Source organism: Vanessa cardui, chromosome 14, assembly GCF_905220365.1.
Source record: "Vanessa cardui chromosome 14, ilVanCard2.1, whole genome shotgun sequence".
NCBI lineage: Eukaryota > Metazoa > Arthropoda > Insecta > Lepidoptera > Nymphalidae > Vanessa > Vanessa cardui.
In genome coordinates, this window is record NC_061136.1 from 949,850 (window position 1) to 971,206 (window position 21,357).

Genomic DNA, 21,357 nt, shown 5'->3' on the forward strand with positions numbered 1-21,357 from the left:
TTGAACATAATATATATGTTGATTAAATAAATCCACAGTTTTATCAACATATCTTAATTATACATACATATATAATTATGCTTAACTAACATGGCTGTACTTTTAAAAGTCGAAACAGGGTAACTACTGAGTTTCTATAGAAAACTATAGCATCTACTTCCCGAACCTGTGGTAGCTTCACTTAATTGTTAAATGAAGATTCAAAAGTGCTTTAAAAGCTTACTTGAATAAAGTATGTGTTGATTTTTTTTTGGAATAGTGTTTCATTTCTATTATCAGTATTTTGTAATAGAATTTAAAAACTTTTCAATTTAATAATTGGCTATGACATTATTCTAACTCCACAAAGTCGGTTCTGGTATCCTGGGAAAAGACTTTATAATACATATTAAAAGACAGTTTAATAAAACACTAATGGATAATACTTAATTAAAAATTTATAGATTGTAAACTTAGTTATAGTATGTGTTGATTAATATTCAGTATACTAATGAATTGATCTTGAATATAATGTCGGGTCCAGCTCAAACTTCTAGGAGAGGTTTATGATATAGATTTAGTTCAGTTGCGTAATGATTCTGGCTCTGTGGCTAATTGTCAGTATACCTGAAAAGGCCAATAGTATTGTCTATTTCGTAAAGACAATATGATCAATGTCCATCCAATATATATTTATTAATTGTTACTTAAAGCTGGCGCGTTAATTAAGCGCCTCCGTCCACCCCTCGTCCAGTTAATCCTTCCTTTTCCATTTAATCTGACAACCCGTTACGTTGCAACTGTTGTCGAGGAATGACCGTTTCTCTGTTAATTTGTTTCCTTGAACGCGTTGAAACTTAATGAATTTATCCCACCTTACATTTGCGAGCACTCGCACAATATTAATAACGATTTTTAATTCACCGGTTCTGTTTTATAACAACTCACTGTTTATGCACACGCTAATTTGACACTTATATACTTTAAATCTTATGATTGTTATAATCAATATCGTATATTATACACAATATGATATAATTTTCTTAAATATTATTATCAAAATATTCCAACAATAAAAAAATTCTTGGAATATTTTGATAAAAGTCAAATCAATCAATAAATAACAAACATACGAATTAAATAATTGTCAAACGCAATTCGTTAATATATTAGCGATATACAATCCTTGGTGATAATAATAAGTAATAGTTTTTTTAATAATTGGATAGTACAATTAAAATTAAATATTGATAGTAAAATCCTTTTTACCGATTTCTGACAAGACCTAATATTCGTGGCTGACCTTTTTTGCAGTGATGAACTTAAATAAAATTGACGTTAATACGTCCAAATAAGGTAATTTTACTCATAACTTTAAAAGGGCAATAAAACACGTTCGGATACGGAAGTAGATATAGTTTTTATCAAGGCACGGAAATGCGAACACTGGCAAATTCAAAACTCCAGTTTGCTACCTTTCCTTGAAAGAAATACCCAATAATATTTTATTCGCATGATAGGATTGCTATTATTGTATTACATCTAATGTACATACTATAAGCAACTATTAAAGCGAAAATTGCCGAAATACAATTGAGCTAGCAAAGCTTTAGAATAAAATATGACTCAAGTTAAATAATTATTAAGTAAATGAATAAATGTAAAAACTAATTATATAATAAATAAATATAAAGATATAAATAATATCATATATTTATTGATAAATAGAATTTAAATAAATTCATAACAGCAAATAAATTTAATACACAAATTACTCGAAGGCGTCGTTTTAAAAAAAAAAGTATTCATAAAAAGTTTAACTTGAACTAAACAAAGTCAAAAGCCAACTTGTAACATAAAGTTGACAGCACGGACACGTAGAACTCAATTCATGTTTACTTTTCTACAATAATAAACGTCAAAACTTCACGTATACCAAGAGACTGCAGGTTAGGCACTCCTGCGCAGCGGGGCGCCTCCTTACAGCCAATATTGAAATATCTTTTATCTCTTTCGTCCACGTATTAGAAAAAATTGACACCTGTCTCGATTATACACGCGATTTGCTCCCACGGACAATTCTTTGTAATGTCGTAAAAAGATTATGAGCAATGAGGCTTTGTATAAATAAACCTGCGCCCGCAAATATTTGTACGGACGAAAAAAAAAATGAGTTGACCGTCGGTTTTTTGTTTTTTTTTTTTCGACGAAGTTAAATAGCGTTCTATTTCATTGTTATGAAGGTTAGCGGATGTTAGTTAAACAAATACAACTAAATACTCAATGAAGCGCCTTGAAGTCGATCCCTGTCAGAAGCCAATCCCTTTAATCCAATATATAGTAAACTGAACGTGAGAGAATATTAGATGATTGAACAACAATGACCAAAAGCTTTACAATTGTATTGATCAGAACATAGAAGAGAATCCTTAAACATTGTCTGAAAATTTAACTTAATGCTGCTATTTTTCTTTCCAGCACCAAAGCTGATGATACCTCCAGCAGACTTCGTGAACCAGGGCGTCCTTGGAAGTCCGCAGGACGGTCTCCGCACCCCAACTGGCAGCCAGATGCTCGCCAACCCCCTCCTCAACTTGAACAACACCGGCCGAACCAATTTCACAAACAAACAGCTAACTGAACTCGAAAAGGAATTCCACTTCAACAAATACTTAACAAGAGCGAGAAGGATAGAAATAGCGTCCGCCCTACAACTGAACGAGACACAAGTCAAAATCTGGTTCCAGAATCGAAGAATGAAACAGAAGAAACGCATCAAGGAGGGCCTGATCGTTGCCCCCGAGACTTCGACGTCCCATTCTAGTGCCATCGGCTCAAACGAAAACAGCAGGGAGTCGAGCTAAGTAGTGTTTGTGAATGAACTTTGATACGATTTACCTGAATATACAAAGATGGGGTCAGTTTAATAAATTGATCGAACCATAACGAAGATGTCAGACGTGTGGGTATAATTGTAACTAAAACAACGGCTTGAGATGCTTATTTTAGCCCCATTTGTAAATCTATTGATATAAAATCTGTAACGATACTTTTAATCTGGCTATATTTAAGATATAACCGGCAAAAATGTTAATTGATATATTACGACACAACTTAGATGTAGCATCGGCAAAATCAATTAAACCGATTACTGTCGATTTATACAACCAATAGAAATAGCTCCCTATCGCGCCATTCTACACTATACATACGTCGCTATTAATTTTTGCAAGTAAATCGACGTGTCAAATTGACGAATATATAAGGTCATCTGATATTACAAGTTATTATATTTGTGTAAAGATCACATTCACATAAGAAATAAATATTGATATTTTGGGAGAGCGTACTTAATTCGGATGTGATCGGATTAACAAATTTTGCCGATGCGACATCTAAGTTGTGTCGTACTATACGTGGTTTCTTACAAAGTCTAAGAGAAAACGTGATTGGGCTATTACGTGGTCATCATGACACGCTTTCTTGTCTCTTAAATAGATTTATGTCATGTTTAAATTCCGAAGTATAAACCTAGTCGATAGGCATTCGTTAAAATAAATGTAAAAATGTAACATTATACTATATGTGTGCAGGTATTTTTAATAAATTAAATAAATGTAAAAACCCTTTAAAAGGCCGCTACATATCTATTAAAACAATTTTAAATCCTCATTGCGCTGTAACGTAATGTACCTCGTTTCATGAAATTCCATACATTTATTTTAAAAGCATTTTCACAAACTGTCAATAAAAAATATTCATATTTTGTCAAAAGCCACAATCCTATGTGATATCCTTTCAAAAAGGTTTTATATTGCTTTTTTTTCATCCATGTTAGCAACGATTATTACAATTCAATTATTTAGTCTGCTCAATTTAATATAGTTATATTTATTAAGCTGAAATCAAATACTACTCCGTAAGATCTTTAACTGATTTTTTTTTAAAATTACAGCGAGTTTTTTTAGCACAATCAATGAACTTTAATTTAAATAGCAAATATTTATTTAAAGTTACATACGCCATTTTGAAATAGAAAAACATAGAGTGTTTGGTTATGAGATTACTTAGGAAATAATGTTCATTTCTAAGATCAAAAATATATATAAGGTAGACGTAAATGTGAATTGTCAAATTCATATATAGATACACTCATTTTTTAATTTATTTTTTTTACAATTGTTTTAATTGTTTGAATAAAATGCTTTTATATTTTAAGACATTTTTTACGATGTAATTTAAACCAAAGTCTATTTTGTTTTATATTTTTAAAGTAGAGTCAGCAGCGAAAGTATCAAGAAAATTAGTAATTAAATTACAGTGAAATTCAAAAAAGAATTATTAAAACTGATTCAAATGTATTTTATTTTTACTCTTATTTTAAAAAGGATAGATACCGACTATTAAAACATATATAACAGAAAAAAAAATTAAACAACCTTTTCGCTGCTGACTTTACCTTGGTCATTTTCAAAGTAACGCTTTGAACGCCTCTTAAATGCTGATGATATTTTATTTTTCTTTAATTTGAGAATGACCGTATGTTTGTAGAATAGTTATGTACAGGTTTCAAATTAGAACCATCGCTAATTAAATGTATATAAAGCGCGTTAAGTACGATTGTGTGTACATTTTTGTATTATTAAGTAACTATTAAATCTACCAATAAATTAATTATATCTATTTTCAATCGAACTCTTATTATTTTAATAATACCAATTATAATATGTGAAGTATTAGTTATTTATTTACGTGAATATTTTAATTATAATAAATTATTTTTAATATATAAAAGACTGCAGGTTCAAACCCCCGCAAATGAGGGAGTTTTCATGTGCTCAATTCGTATTTATCGTTTATCAAGATAAACTACGCGGTGCCGGAAAACTTCATGAGTAAATGTGTAGGAATTAATCCATTCAGTATCTATATCATGTTTGAATTTAAATCCAGTGCGTTACGAGTAGCAGTTTACGTTTGACGTTACAACATCAAAGCCATCCTGTGGAATACAATTCCTAGCCTAGAGCATAACTTCTAGATTGAAAATTAGACAACAGACAAGTACCTCATCTTTGCAAATTAATATATTCAGGAAAACCCTTATACAATTCAATTTCATGCAAAATGTGATGCGAATAGCTTTTCTGTTTAAGAGTAAATGTTACTTTTATAAACTTTAATCAACATGACGATTGTTTGAAGAATAGATAGTTTGAAGATAAACTAACTATATTCTAAAGTACATATATACTGATGGCCGAAACAATATTTGCAGCTCTTGCTCTAGGGTAGAGTAAAGCACGGTAGCATGCGTAAGCGATCCCGTGGCGCCCGCCGAAGGACGGAGAGGGTACCGCTGGTTTTTTAGTGGGTAAACCCGGTGGTCCTGGGTGCACTCGGCGTCCAGGAAACTGGGGAGTCCCACACACCCCCCCACTTCCATCACGTGGGGGAAGCGCGTAAAGCGTTTTTCCAGCGATAAAAAAAAAAAAAAAAAAAAAAAAAGGGTAGAGTAAAGCAAACAATTACTTTAAGCACCAGGTTGCAAAACGCGCTGCAATTATAACGAATATTTCTAGGAAATAAATATTAGTAAAATGTTATAAGATTCACGAGTGCGGCTGTAAACATAAGCAGAACAGCAACAGAACAACAGAGCAACAGAGCGACAAAACCCATTTTCGCTCAATTAAAGGACTGATAGGATTTATTTGTCTCATAAAAAGGATTAATAGTATAATTCAAGATTTCTATAGTAATTCCTGGACAAAAATAGGAATGGTAAAATCATTAATAATTATTGTCCTATTGCTATTTAAGGGCTTCTCGTAGGTACTTGATGGTCTAGTTTAAAAAAAAAAAAAGAGTCGTTATATCTAACTTCTTCGATTCAACGATTTAGTTTTAGAAAAATAAAAGCACAATAGATGCTTACGAATAACATAATCGAACATACTCATAACGGATAAAAAGGTTTAAACTAATAATAAAATGTATAAAGAACATTCATAGCATAATGTTAGGATGACTAAGTACACCGTAAGTCTAGACTAATTTGATTCTATATGGATTAAGCAGCGCCATCTCTTAACAGCGTGTAAAAGCGTGGCGTTAGTTGCGCTTTATTTTAAATAAAGCGCAACTAACGCCATCTATGAAACGAAAAATAAACTATGATTCAATGAAACACCAATAGAGGTCTATAGTTTAATTATAATAATAAAACATTTAAATGGATATTATTGTTCTGATTAACTATTTTGATTGTTCAATAATTTCAAACTTAATGTTATTTTCTTGCAATTTTTTAAGAAGACTTGTCTTTCTGAAAGCTACGCCCGGTGTCATAACTCCTCTTCTGCGATAATATAAAAAACATTTAATGACCATTTAAAAGACATGAAATAAATACGTATTAATAAATACGCTGACAATTATTGTTATTATGGTTTTTTTTTAATCTTATCAACTTTACAAAACTGAGATCGGCTACAATTAGATAAAATTTAAATTGGCAAAAATCTTTCATTTACATATTATTTGATTGAACTTAGTAGATCATCATCATCAGATCCACTTGGCAATATCAAAATGAAATGTCTGTTTTGTCACCATATAGGAAACATACAGTTATTGATAATTTTAGGTCGCTTCGAGTAAATAAGCCGTTAGATTGAGGGTAAATTAACCAAAATTTTGACCTATGCTTATCAGAATTGAGGCGAGATGGCCCAGTGGTTAGAACGCGTGCATCTTAACCGATGATTGCGGGTTCAAACCCAGGCAAGCACCGCTGATTCATGTGCTTAATTTGTATTTATAATTCATCTCGTGCTCAGTGGTGAAGGAAAATATCGTGAGGAAACCTGCATGTGACAAATTTCATAGAAATTCTGCCACATGTGTATTCCACCAACCCGCATTCGAGCAGCGCGGTGGAATATGTTCCAAACCTTCTCCTCAAAGGGAGAGGAGGCCTTCAGCCCAGCAGTGGGAATTTACAGGCTATTGTTGTTGTTGTTGTTGCTTATCAGAATTACTGAAAATGGTCTGAACCTGCATATTCCGTCCATACTTTTATCTGTGGTCATTGAGTGCCAAAAAGTATCCTATGTTAGTTCGCACGTAACATTAGCGAAATAATCTGTGCCCTCTTGGCACAAACAAAAGCCAAAAGAATCCTGTGTTAGGGACTTAACGTAAATAATACGTACGTGGGAAGCAGTTTTTCTTCCTCCTTTATAATGGTTATGGCTGAAAATATAATGGCCACTGCTGTCCCTACGTAAGCTGGGTCAACGCCTGACACCTGAAATTTAAGCACATACGCCCTTTTACCTATAAATGTTTACCTTGATAGTTCTTTGGAAACCGATCGGAGTTCTTTCTGCTCATTATATATTCTACCACGATACAGCAATACTCATTATTATTGTATTTCATTTTAAAGGTGAGTGATCCAGTGTATTCAGGAACAAGGGACAGAACGTCTTAGCTCCCCATATTGGTGAAAAGGCGATGTAAGGAATAGTTAATATTTATTCCAGCGCCATTGTCTATGAACGATAGTGACTACATCAAAACATAAAATTATTTAATACCTTTTCAATTGTAAAAATTAAATTGCACAAAATCGGTTTAATAAGGGATATAAAAGTAATATTCCAGTCAGGAATTATATATATACACATATAATGTAAGTAGCTAAAGCACTTCTGTTATGGAACATCAAAAGTAATGACGGTACCACAAACACTCAGATACAAGACAACATAGAATACTAATGAACTTTTTCTGCATCGACTCGGCCAATCAAACCCGGGACCTCGGAGTGGCGTACCCATGAAAACCGGTGTACTCACTACTCGAATGTTTAAGCCAACCTTCACTCCACTCCTATTTTAAATAGGAATTTCATTCACGCGGCGTCGCAACGAGATTTTTGCATAAATTAAATAGTTTATGGAGTGGAGAGAACGCATCAAAGCACATTATAAATCATAACTTATTTAAAGGGAATACTATGCATTCCTAACGATGTTGTCAACAAAATCGGCTGATCGTAATATTGTGCAATAACCTCAGTAATATTATGTTAATGTCACCGATAGTTTGTATTCTATTCTATTCTATTCTATTTGTTACAAGAATATATTAGTAATAATGTAGTAGTAGACTAAGTAAAAGTAATTGAAGTATACTACTAACAAATAATGAAACAACAAATATTTTATCATATTTTAGATTAGAGGACGAGTGTATGGGTCACTTAATGTTAAGTGGTCAACACCGCCCTAAGATAATGGCGCTGTAAATATTAAACATTTCTTACATCGCCAATGCACCACCAATCTTGGGAACTAAGATGTCATGTCCCTTGTGCCTGTATAGTTACACTGGCTCAATCACCCTTCAAAGCGGAACACAACATTACTGAACACTGTTGTTTAGCGATAGAATATCTGATGAATGATTAGTACCTACCTAAACGGGCTCGCACAGAGCCCTACCACCAAGTATGTAAAAGACACTATTAATTAAATATATATATCCATATAATATATTGTTAAATTTAGTATAAAAGCAGAGCTCTTCCGTTGCACTTATTCTGCTAACCCATGTGTAGTTTTTTTAATCTCGCGAATCTTCTTCGTCGCGTCTTCTTTGAGTGCGCGATGAACTCAACATGTTAAGCTTTAGTAAAAGTAATTTCACATAACTGAATATTATACACTTTTGAGAAATAAATAATCTTAACTTTTAACGAATATTTAATGCTTGTATTTGCCATGTACTTACGCTAACTCTGGCGACAATTCTCTTGTCTGGAGTGGTCTTTACATCGGTCCCTTCATCCCAGCCACTTCCCAACATTTCATATTGAAAGCAGGAGCCGTCCATCACCCCCTCATTCGGATCACTGTACGTCACTAGTCCAAAGGAACAGAACCTCGGATGTTTTAGAAGTAACCATCTTGTACAAGGTATTTTGCTCAAAATGAAAAGTAATATGCAACCGATTATAGTCCCTATGGCGGAGAAAATGGAAGGGAAAGTTATATATGGCTGGTATTGGACCGGTCGCTTGTTATCCGTCGCTAATAAATGTCGTTGTGTGCGATGAACCACGAAACTGTCCGCACCCGGAAATGGGAGACACCATTTGTTTAAGTTCTTGTGGAGTAGGCACCTGGAAGCAATTTCAGATATCATTAATTATTATGGCGGTGAGGAAACCTGCATGTGTCTAATTTCATCGAAATTCTGCCACATGTGCATTTCACCAACCCGCATTGGATCAGCGTGGTGGAATATGTTCCAAACCCTCTCCTTAAAGAAAAGAGGAGGCCTTATCTCAGCAGTGGGAAATGTACAGGCTGTTACTTTATTTTACTTTACTTTCATTAATTAATATATTATAGATACTGATTGGTCTCCTGCGAAACTTCGCTTTTATTCAAAACATTTTTTCAGAATTTCTCCAGATCATTATACTCACGTAAAATAAATGCAAATATTTAATAATAGAATGTTTTAAGACTGAAATATCTACACCATTAAAACTTATTCTTTGGTCATTAATAATGGGAGATATATATCTCCCTATATTATAAATCCTATATTATAAATCTGAAAATAATTCTATGTGTTACGTTTTAGCAACTGAAATTGTTGTCGGAGGCTGCGTGTTATTATATAAGACTTAAATAAATAAAGAAGGAGGTCGATAAGAGATCCCTTATACAAAATAGGAAAACATTTGAAATATTTTATCAATTAGGTTACAGGGCCATTGGGCCATTTTAGTTAAGTGGTCAAAACCGGCCAATCACATTGGCGCTGTGAGAAATATTATCCCTCACCTACGTTGCCAATACGCCAACATTGGAAACTAAGTTTCTATGTCCCTTGTGCTCATTATTACACGTTAACTTGCCCTTCAAAATGAAACACAACCATACCTACTAAATTTTGCTATTTTGCGATAGCGTCATATTCGTCAGTGGTATAACAACAATATCAGCCTGTAAATTTCCCACTGCTGGGTTAAGGCTTCCTCTTCCTTTGAGGGGAAGGTTTGAAACATGTTCCACCATGCTATTAAAATGCGGATTGGTAGAAGACACATGTGGCAGAATTTATATTAAATTAAATTAATTAGACATTTCTTCACGATGTTTTCCTTCACCACCGAGCACGATATATAAACACAAATTAAGAACATTAATATTCAGTGGTGCCTGCCTCGGCTTGAACCCGCAACCATTGGCTAAGATGCACGCGTTTTGACCACTGGGCTATCTCGCGTCTTAAGTCGTCAGTGGTCATCAAAATCAAAATAAACTTTATTCAAGTGGGTATTACAAGCACTTTTGAATCGTCATTTAACAATTAAGTGAAGCTAAGTTTCTTGTTCATATAAGTAAATATTGATATCAGAATATGTTAGAAAAGAACTATTAATTATGAATATACTAGGAAGGTAACAAACTTAAGATCCATTTATCAACTTATAACGATTATGATACATTCCCGATTTCAATTTAATGTCAACTTCAAATATTTTCTGACACCAATAAAGATCAGATTAATCGCCATTGAGGGCTATCAACTAACTTATTGGTGGGGATAACCATTATATTTCGATGAAACTGCGACCAAACAACATCATCATCCTCCTGCCCTTATCCCAATTTTATTTGGGATCGGCGCATGTCTCCTCCTTCCATAGTTCTCTGTCAGACGTCATCTCACAAGTAACAATCTTTCTAACCATGTCTTCTCCTTCCATACTTCTCTGTCAGACGTCATCTCACAGGTAACTTTCTAACTATATCGTCTTCCACACAATCCATCCATCGTTTCCTTGGTCGTCCTCTACCTCTATATCCATCCACATCCATGCTCAAGGCCTTCCTTACAATATTTCCTCATTGGACTAGTTGATAAGTGCAACCAAACAACAATTGGATTAATATTAAATAACATAGAAAAACGGCTAAACAATTACGAATCGACTCGATTGTTATAGAGTTAGTGTTGCAGCCCTATGGTAGCTCTTTCGAACTTTGACATAAACAGACTTAGTATATAAAGAGTGTTACTAATTTCATATTGTTTAATTACATTTTTTATTTATAAACAAATTTCGTTAAAAAATAAATTTACCGCTGTTTTAATTCCGGTTCAACTTCAAAAGACCGTTTTTGTCGCATCTTCTTCATAGATACGTATGCCATACTGAAATGCAGAAAATATTATCCTTTTAAAATAAATATTAATCAACACTTAAAATGTAGAGTTAATTAAAATTAAATAATAACACAGAATTTATAATAATAATAGCAACTGTATTTAAAGCAATGTTCGTTAAGACGATCACTGCTGTTCATAGAAGCCTATGAGGCGTTTCAAGATATACTTGAACTTAATCTGCTTCTTTTTATTTGTTCATATTGTTGGGCAACAGATCACTTGATAGTAAGTGGTCACCGTCGCCTCTACACATTGTTGCAAATATTATTGCTTACATTGCTAATATACCACCAAAGAGGAAGCTGAAATGTTACGTTCCACGTGCCTTTAGTTACACTGGTTCACTGACCCTTTAAGTCAGAACTATACTAAGTATTACTAGTATGTGATCATTTGTAAACCAGAGAACTAAAGACATCGACATAGCCCACCGGATTAGTAAGCTGAAGTGGCAGTGGGCTGGCCATATTTGTCGCAGAACCGATAACCGTTGGGTGAAATGCGTTCTAGAGTGGAGACCGCGTCTCGGCAAACGTAGTGTAGGACGTCCTCAGGCACGGTGGAGTAGACGACTTACGCAAGACGGCTGGCAGGAGCTGGATGCGAGTAGCCCAAGAACCATCTCAGTGGCGTGCAATTGGAGAGGCCTATGTCCAGCAGTGGACGGAAATGGGCTGATGGATTGGATTGGATTGTAAATCTCCTAACAAACATATAGTTAAATTATTATTCAGAGTTGTTACCTGTTAATCATTGATACCCAACTGCTGTATCGGATAATGCCGTTACGCCTGCCGTCTGCCACCATTTTTGGTGGGAAATGAGTTATCAAATACGACTCCACAGAATTTAACGTGCCTGTAAAAAATTATGAATAATAATTTATGTTTGTGTACCTCTAATGTCTGTAATATGACTGGTAGGACTTTATGCTAACCCATATGAGTTAGAATGGTTTCCAATTTTCCATTCATTTTTCCAATTATAATCAAGGACGTGAACTCAACGTGATTATATGAACAAGAAACTTAGGTTTCATAATTCTAGCAAATTGATTCTGTAAGGATTTTTTTACTTCCAAATAATTTTTCGAATTACTGTTGGACGACGATAAAATTTCATAAAAATCGGTCAAGCCGTTTAGGAGTTCTGTAGCATTACGTACAGCAGATTAATTTAACAGAATTTTGTACTGAACTTGGAGTAGTACTAAAAAACCCTTAATTAAAAGTTTTACACCTCGCCCTATTGATGATTAATTGCCGATTAATCTACCTTTTTAACCGACTTCAAAAAAAGGAGGAGGTTCTCAATTCGTCGGGGCCTTTTTTATTTTTTTTATTTTTTATGTATGTTACCGAATTACTCGAAGATGGCTGGGCCGATTTTGACAATTCTTTTTTTGTTTGAAAGGGCATATTTTACAGGTGGTCCCATTGTCAGGAGATCAGGATGTGATGATGGGATCCTAGAGAAATCGAGGGAACTCCTCAAATTTTATAGGCACACCTATAGTGATTTCGGTTTTATTCAAAGTGCCTTGGTCATATGCTCACGAAAAGTGACATTTGATGAAGTGGAACTGATGATGAAGACCACAACTGGTAATCAGAACCTATTAGTAAGTAACTATTTTACGGGTTTAGTTCTATTTCTTTAAGATAGTCGTCAAGCAATTGATGTTAGTTAACATGCCTATGATGAAGTCTAGCTGATGGTGGATTACCAGGAGAATTCCTCAATGATTAACGGCATTGCATCGGGAAAAATGGTATTGTCTAATTGGCGATGAGCAGTTAACATTAGGCTATTGTAACTTAGGTAACGCTTAATGTGAGTTGCAGTCCACATCGTATTGAAACGGCGTTGAGTTATGTTTAGAGTCGAAAGCCGAAATGTACTGAGTATAATAAAGTGAATGACAAACACTACCAATTGTAATTATAAATAACAAAACAACACTGAAAAGCATTAAATAAATTTTTCATTTATTTAATGCTTTTCACGTTCACACTTTTCACGTTCTCACTTTTCAAATTCACGATTTTTTAATCACCTTTTGAAGTCGGTGCCAACAAAGTAAATAAATTCCTATATTGAAATCATTTAATTTGTATCGATAGTAGGGTTTGTCTAATGGTGTCATCTATACAATAAATAGATTTAGTTTTTGTATGTATGTATTATGTATTATGTACCTATATTAGCAATGTTGGCACCGACTTTGAGAGGTGATTAAAAAACCGTTAATTGGATATGGATGTAACTGATTATTTTTTTCTTTTTAGTTCATTTTTGAAGGCGGTTTTTTTTTATTTATAAAAATTTATCTTCCAGCTTAATCACCTTATGCCATAGAACCATTCGAAAAATCAGTGCTGCCGTCTTTGCGTATTTCACACATAGCATGAATCGTATTTTAATTTAAGTATAGGAAAAAAAAACTATATAATTTAAAAAAAATTTTCTGTGTGTGAAATTCCTAGGACGACAGCAAATGCTGAGTGATTTTTCTTTTTGTGGCATCGTACCTACTGCTGTGTAGGCAGCATTTTGTTTTTATTTATTTATGCCTCTTTTTATAATCTTTCTTAGATATTATTTAATTGTATTGCTATTTTAAGTTTTTGTTTTTTGTTTATGTCACTGATGTCTCAAAACGATGCTTACAAATATAAAAATTCTTTCTTTATTTCTTTCTTTCAAAAATAAAAAGTGTGCTCTAAAAAGCGCCTTTGAATCTTAATCTCTATTATAAGGTAACAGACAAATCGTAACAGTGTTCGACAATGTCTTAAGTTTTGGTCATCTTACCACCAAAATTCTGCTCCAAGAAAGATACTCCAAAATCGGCTGGGATACTGCTAAGACCACATGCATTGATTACATAGATTCCTGCCTCTCGCGCGGGCTGGTCATACTTTTCTTCCAACAATTCTATGAACTGATAACAGAATAAACTGGATGATATGGTATACTCAGTTAAGGGATAAGGTCTCTTGATATGACGAATACATTTGGTCAAATTTGATTGATGATTGTTTTGATATCAACGATTTTAAAAAGGCTTTTGATATTGAACGATAGAAGTGTTTTCGGAACTAATGAATTTATTTTAAAAAGGAGAATTTAGTTTGAAAGAACATTTTAATTGAATTAATGAACAAAAAATTCAACACTCTGATGCTTATGTAAGTACCTATAGCACTTGTGTTATGGAAAATTAGAAGTAACGACGGTACCACAAACACCCAGACCCAAGACAACATAGAAAACTAATGAACATTTTCTACATTGATTCGGTCGGGAATCGAACCCGGGACCTGGGAGTGGCATACCCGTGAAAACCGGTGTACACACTACTCGACCACGGAGGTCGTAATCGTCAACTATCATAAACAAACCTGCGTCTCCCCACTGACATCAACGTAATGTGTCTTGCAGTCAATCGCCGTGGATACCACGACCTCCCCGTACTGCACAAATGGTCCACAACAGTTGACCACGACTCTCGCTCGACAACACATATCCTTGATAGAGATCTTGTCCTCCACGTCCGCTATTATTATTTCAATTTTTGATAAATCGTCACCTAGAAATCATTTTTGAATTGACAGATGTATCGCTTTAGCTAGGCGGAATATTTGAATTGTAATCATTTCACTAAGACATAGCGTATGACATAATGTCATTCTGATCAGTCTTTCTCGACGCTAATTGCAGTAACATACATTCAATATAAGTCACCCTTTTCAAACTCAAACTTAAACTGAAATTGCTTTATTCAATATAGAAGTTTCACTTTGTTTCACAAGTTACACTTTCTTATTGATGGTCAATTGAAACAGTACCACCGGTTCGGAAAAGAAAATACCCTGACCTGAGAAGAACCGGAGAAAGAAACTCAGCGGGTTTTTTTGTCTCATGTATTATATAAACAATTTAAATGAAATGGAATAACCAGGAGGCGATCATTTCATTCCCAAGATGTGCTATCAACTATCAGCTCAAAATCATTTTACGGTGGGTTGCGATTTTTACGATGCTTGACTGTTTTTTTATAAATTTAATTACAAAATTACTTATACACAGATACAGTATTTTTTAGCAGCTAAGATTTAATTACAAAAACGGCGATTAATCTATACACGTGCGACGTGTTTTAAGTATAATTAAACCACGCATCATAACGTAGTTATGGTCAATAAAATGTTGGCCCTCTTTTTTGCTTCTCGCTCACATAATATTATCGCATATGGCCTCACACAAAAGTATTAACTTATGAAAATATTTTTGCCTGCTTGAGTTATAGTGAAAATTTCATTTGCTTTAAAATTAATTATTTCATTCAAGTCAAAAAGAGTTATATCCTCTTCAAGGGACCTTTTCCCTCTGTTTCTATTATTTATCTCTTTCTTTATTATATGTCTATCTCTTTCTGCGGTTAATATGACATTCAAACTTTTTTATTTATTTCTTCGTATTCAGACATCAAGGGATTAAAAAAATATATTATATGGCCTTTAATTATTCACGAACGTTGTTAATTTATTTAATTATGATGTTTCCAACGTTTTTTTCTTTAAACATTAACAAGAACTTGATATGTCCATCTTGTAGAGTTCGTCTTCAACTTGGAATGGTTTTGTATAACAGTTTTTTTTCTAATCCGGTGTACATAAAAGCCTAATTACGTTGTTACATAATTAATTGTCCGTGGCCAAGGTTTAAAATGTAAACATAAACATGAAATACTTTGTAACTGACTGAGTATTTCTATGTTCGTATTGCGTCGTATTACGTCATTGCGGCTTTTTATTGAACGCTCGCACATTCGTTGTTGAATAAAGAGAAACGTAACAAAGATTGATTACAAATTAACTTATAGTGCATTTTATTAATAATTTTATTAATAAAAAAAATAGGTCATGAATCTGTACAATAATTTGATAACTGTAACTTGGTAATTTTGATTACAAATCCGAACTGTACACTAATCTTACGCAGCAGTCGTTTTTAAAGACATTTTTTTGTTAATATTTATTATTAGTATTATTTTATCAATAAAAACTTGATTGACTACGCCAAAAATGATAGTTACAAAACAGGTACAATAGACTAAAATCCTAAAGGGAATTATTTATCTTATGAATGATCAGTGCTAAAACATGAAGGCGTAACAACAACTCATTAGATAATATTCAAACAAATGTTATTAATCAGGACTTAATCTTAAATACTTAAAAAATTGAAAAATTATCTTTGTCTAACATATATCTAATTGTCTTGGATTTGTGTCTATGACTATGACAGTACGTCATAAAGCTATAATGAGTGAGGTCTATGCAGTATAACTCTGTAATAATAGTAATATTAATTAATAAATAATATTTAAACAAATTATTACATGTACATATCAATTGTGTATATTTTCAGTATATGTTACTGTATCAAAGATCTTCAAATGGGTAATTTAAAAAACTTACCAGTCTTTCTCGATGTATCATGAAGAATACTTTCCAGTTTATTCCGATTCCTTCCAGCTATAGCCCACTTGATATCCGGATAATTTTTGCCAATCCTTGCCAACTCATTAACCACATGCTTCCCCGTAAACCCAGTCGCGCCAAGTATGACTAAATCCAGTCGATTTTTTGTTGACATCTTGATTCTTGAATATCAGAGAACAAGAGATTTATTAAATTTAATTTGAATTGAATTGAATTTTGAATTAAGAGAAAATTAAAATAGTTGTCTGCAAAATTAATGATGAGATCTTTACGAAATTGAAATTATACCATTTCGTACAATACATGCATGTACATTATTATATAATACGTGTATTAGTCTGTATGTATACTAATAAAACGCATCGCAAATTACCTAACCGCACGCACGTTTGAAACGTAATTTTACGTTTTCGTCTCATAATTAATAATTATCGATTATTAATTAAAAGATTTAGAGGTCTATTGACTGACCGATAGACAGAAACCAGGTATTAACGAATCATCAGCGTAATATAATCTGTGCTCCAAGTTCGCTTAAAAAGAATGAAAGAAAATCATGACTTTCAATCAAGATATCATGAAGTCTAAAGAGCAGAAATTTATTATAATTTAAGCCGCGTAATTAAAAAGATTAATTTTTTGCGTTAAAAAACCTAATTTTTTAAAATTATGTATTTAATTTAACAATCGTAACGGAACAGATGTAAAAAACAATTGAATATAGAATGCAATTTTGCTCTGAATACAAATGAGTATAACTGTAGTGTTTCAATCACATAGATAAGTAATATTAAAAGGTTTTAAAATTAATTAATCAGTTTCTTAAGAATAATAATAATTTTCTTATTTATATATTTACTTCATTTAATTCACAGCCAAAATCCTATTGCCAACTAGCTGTGCCCGCGACATTGTACGCGTTTAAATTTAACAAAAAAAAATAGTAGCCTAAGTTACTTCTTATTATATCAGTTATCAGTCAGTTAAAGACACGTCAAAATCGGTCCAGCCGTTCCAGAGATTAGCCGGAACAAACAAACAAACAGACAAAAATTATAAAAATGTTATTTTGGTATATGTACCGTATATACATTCATATGCATTGAGTAAAAAAGGACTATTTTAATATTACAAACAGGCACTCCAATTTTATTATCTGTATAGATATGCTTAGAAGTCTTGTTGGTTAGTCAAGTTCTTTTGATGTTCACTAAATCTGTGCGTTAAATTAAATAATTAAGTTATTAAAACCTGACCAACCTAACACACAAGGTCACTTTCTTTCATATCATATTTTATTAAATTAAAACTACTACAAATTTACGCCTAAATGTACCGAAGCGTCAAATATATAACAGCAGAATCGGTTGTTAAACAGAAAAGTAATACACGATTCGATACAACTTGATAACATCTTACAGTTCAAAAAGGCAATTTAGTCCTTAATAGTTCAAACAAGAAAGTATTACTGTAATAATTGACACTCATCACATAATTCTATTGAATAACGATTAATATTATTTTAATGTTCTTATTTCTTAAAGTATACTATATATGTAATAAATAAATTAACACGTTCACTGCCACCTAAATTTTTCCTATGCTCATAGCGATGCCGCCATACATAATGCCGCGAACACGCTAAGCGTGTCCCCGGCATCGCTAGATAAATTGTATGGACAAGCGTAGCGTGTCCACTGGCACAGGAACAAAAAAATGATAATTTTTTTGTTAAAACGGTCTTTGTTAGTTAATATTTCTTGTATTATGCAATAATTAAGGTGTTTAGAATAATGTTGTCAGTGTTTTATCCTGGAATTATGACAAAAAACCGCTTTTATGGTAAGTAAACATCATAATGTAATCAGTGGTTGTAAAACTTTTTAATAAATTCCCACATATCATATTTATATTGGTGTCGAATTTGATATATACTTTTTATCGCGTTATGATTTAGTTCGTATTTCAATAAAAAAATTGTTCATGATATATACTGTTACCTGTTATCTACTGTTGTATCCCTGCAAAGGACGCGGGTCAGTTTGAAAGTAGCAAGGTATAATCAAATAAAATAAAATAGAACTTTCAATACAAATTAAAACAGAGTTTAAATTTCGCTTCATAAAGTGTCCATAAAAATCCACCTTCTTTTTTTGTTTTCTCAAATACATACTTATTAATTTCTAAAATCAATTTTTATCTCACTTGTTTCGTTCACTTTCTTATTAGTTGCTAGAAATTCAAAGGTCATAGGATATCGATTCGGTGCACATGTCTTGATATAATAATAAAGAACAATTAAATAAGTAATAATTAATAAACAAATAATTAAAAAATAATCAATAGCTTCTTGTAAGCTAAACTCGTTTTATTGTTTCATTACTTCAATTCTTGTAACACGAATTTGAAGTTGACATGAGTTTACATTTTTAAGGTAAATCAGCCTTATTTAGTGTTTAATTTTATATATTTGGTGTATGTATGTGGTAGTTAATGATTAATCGAACTAACATATAGGTACTTGTAATACATAATCAGTATCAACATAACACAAAGTAAGACAATTTAGTATAAACTTTGTCATTAAATAGGAATGGCAGAATTACGGCTTATATAGTTTTCAACCGACTTCCAAAAGGAGGAGGTTATCAATTCGATTCAATAACTATAACTACATTATATAATCGTAAATCGACTTTTAAGTAGTCTAATATTTTTCATTTCATTTAACTTAGGAAGACTCTAAAAAATATGTTGAATACGCAATTATTTTTATTACTTTTTCGTGCATATTAATTTGTTTTAAAATAGTGTTTTGTTTGAAGTCGGTTTTTCTTTTTGTTAAAATTTTTATTTATACTACAAAGGTGTATAAATTTTTATAATAATAGATATTTGTACAAAAAAAAAATGTAACAAAGTTCCGCAAATTTGAGAAAACAATAACAAAATTAGTTCAATTTTCAACAAATTGGTAATAAGCCATAAATAAAATGTGGTTTGTTGAAAAAACAGTTTGACAATCTATGATTATCCTTAATAAGTGAACAAGCCTAGCGTGTCGCCGGCATTACGAAAGACATTTTTTTGTAAAATAAAAAAAAAATATTATTTTTAACGGGCCACTTAAAAACTCAGTAGCTTATCGCTTGAAGATTGCACACAATTAGTTTGAATGAATAATTTAGCCTAGTTTTTAAGATATCACTGAAATTCTTAGAACAAGCCTAGCGTGTTCGCGGCGTGGCTATAGAAATTCGCATGAACACGCTAGGCGTGTCGCTGGCACTGAACGTGTTAAGGGCATACATACCGTCGAGTTGAACGGACGTCGCGTTGTCTAATGAGTAATGATTACATGTACTAACTAGCTAGCTACTAAGAATTACGAAAGCAACAAAAGCCGTTTGCTTCAAATTGTTTTTTGTAGTTTAGTTACAGTTTTACACACCAAGTAAAAACTCATTCCTAAATGACTGCTTCGTAAACTGTAAATTATTTAATTAGTAAATAATTTTGAAATTTTAAACGAGACAAACACAAATAAACAAAGAAAAAATAGCGAGGCAATAAACATGTTCAAAAGGCTAATTAAAGTTGTCGATAGTATAGGTGTCAGCGTCCTTTATAGATAGGATGGCTCATGGCACTGATCTTCATCCAAGGAGAAAATTTTACAAATATAAAATGGTAATGATACTTCTCAACTGCATAACTGTAGACTAATTCTTCGTATTTAGATCGATTACGATATGCAGTCGATTACATTCCGATACGAACTCGAACCGCAACTGGATCGTTAGAGCGATTTTTACATTATCCGATCAGATTCAGTGTCAGGCACGGATCTAATAATTCTAATATCGGAGGAAGTTAAATGTTTCTGTGTAATTTGATGTGTTGCTTGTACCTCGGTACCTGTATTATAAAAATTTTTTTGTAAGTGTGCTATAGGTGAATTTAAATTGTCTCTGTGTGCACAGAGCCCTATGCGCGGCGGCCATTTTGTAGCTTACTAAAAATAATATAAAATGCTCCCTCGAAATATTTAGTTTCCACAATGGGATGTATCCAATACTTTTTTTGTACAGATCTTTTTTACGCTTTTATAACCTGGCCGCACGAAACTGAGAATGGCCGATCGGTAAGATGAGTTAATTTATTACGATACTCAAAATTAAATATTGATTACTATTACCACAAGCAACTTTGATTTTCAACCGACTTCAAAAAGGAGGAGGTTATCAATTCGTCTGTATTTTTTTTTTTTTTTTTATGTTTGTTACCTCATAACTTTTTACTGGGTGGACCGATTTTGATAATTTTTTTTTTGTTTGAAAGGTAGTGCTTCCCGTGGGGTCCCATTTTTTTTCCGATGATGGTATCCGTATGAAAACGACATAAGTCTTAAACTTGCATTATGTATATGCGCGACAAATAGGTGAATAACTCAAAATCACGTTAACCAATTTTGATTATTCTTTTTTTATTATAAAGGATATACTTTAAGGGTAGTTTGGTGAAAGTTTAGTAACGTTCTGAGCACAGGATCCATGACAAATTAAGGGAACGGGAGGGAACGGAACAATTCTGAGGAGCACGTTAGCAA

The 21,357-nt window shown here is 32.7% G+C and overlaps 3 protein-coding genes across 3 annotated transcripts in view; 1 reads left to right on the plus strand and 2 right to left on the minus strand.

Moving 5' to 3' along the window:
- Positions 1-3,147, plus strand: part of LOC124535368 (homeobox protein Hox-D11a-like) — a 44,526-nt gene extending 41,379 nt beyond the window's left edge. The window contains exon 2 of the mRNA XM_047111566.1: positions 2,458-3,147. Within this exon, the coding sequence (XP_046967522.1) occupies positions 2,458-2,843 (386 nt within the window). The 3' untranslated portion in view covers positions 2,844-3,147. The remainder of the gene's footprint in view (positions 1-2,457) is intronic.
- Positions 3,148-6,202: 3,055 nt separating this feature from the next.
- Positions 6,203-11,450, minus strand: LOC124535272 (saccharopine dehydrogenase-like oxidoreductase). Its single transcript, XM_047111416.1, has 4 exons — positions 11,152-11,450; positions 8,782-9,172; positions 7,197-7,291; positions 6,203-6,340 (listed from the first exon to the last, which is right to left on the minus strand). The coding sequence occupies exons 1-4, from the start codon at positions 11,220-11,222 to the stop codon at positions 6,238-6,240; spliced, it is 660 nt and encodes a 219-aa protein (XP_046967372.1). The 5' UTR covers positions 11,223-11,450; the 3' UTR covers positions 6,203-6,237.
- Positions 11,451-11,897: 447 nt separating this feature from the next.
- Positions 11,898-20,189, minus strand: LOC124535247 (lipid droplet localized protein-like). Its single transcript, XM_047111378.1, has 5 exons — positions 20,062-20,189; positions 16,725-16,909; positions 14,643-14,830; positions 14,053-14,182; positions 11,898-12,096 (listed from the first exon to the last, which is right to left on the minus strand). Exons 2-5 carry the CDS (start codon positions 16,900-16,902, stop codon positions 11,978-11,980), a joined length of 615 nt encoding a protein of 204 aa, XP_046967334.1. The 5' UTR covers positions 16,903-16,909; positions 20,062-20,189; the 3' UTR covers positions 11,898-11,977.
- Positions 20,190-21,357: the final 1,168 nt, after the last annotated feature.

Bases quoted from the DNA above. Each gene is read 5' to 3' on its own strand.
- LOC124535272 (XM_047111416.1), bottom strand. From the start codon at position 11,222: ATGGCATACGTATCTATGAAGAAGATGCGACAAAAACGGTCTTTTGAA. The intron at 9,173-11,151 runs GTAAATTTATTT...AATTGCTTCCAG, and splicing joins GAACCGGAATTAAAACAGCG to GTGCCTACTCCACAAGAACT. The intron at 7,292-8,781 runs GTAAGTACATGG...CTTAAATTTCAG, and splicing joins GAATTGTCGCCAGAGTTAGC to GTGTCAGGCGTTGACCCAGC.
- LOC124535247 (XM_047111378.1), bottom strand. From the start codon at position 16,902: ATGTCAACAAAAAATCGACTGGATTTAGTCATACTTGGCGCGACTGGG. The intron at 14,831-16,724 runs GTAAGTTTTTTA...AATGATTTCTAG, and splicing joins TGATACATCGAGAAAGACTG to GTGACGATTTATCAAAAATT. The intron at 14,183-14,642 runs GTTTGTTTATGA...TTCTGTTATCAG, and splicing joins ATGTCAGTGGGGAGACGCAG to TTCATAGAATTGTTGGAAGA.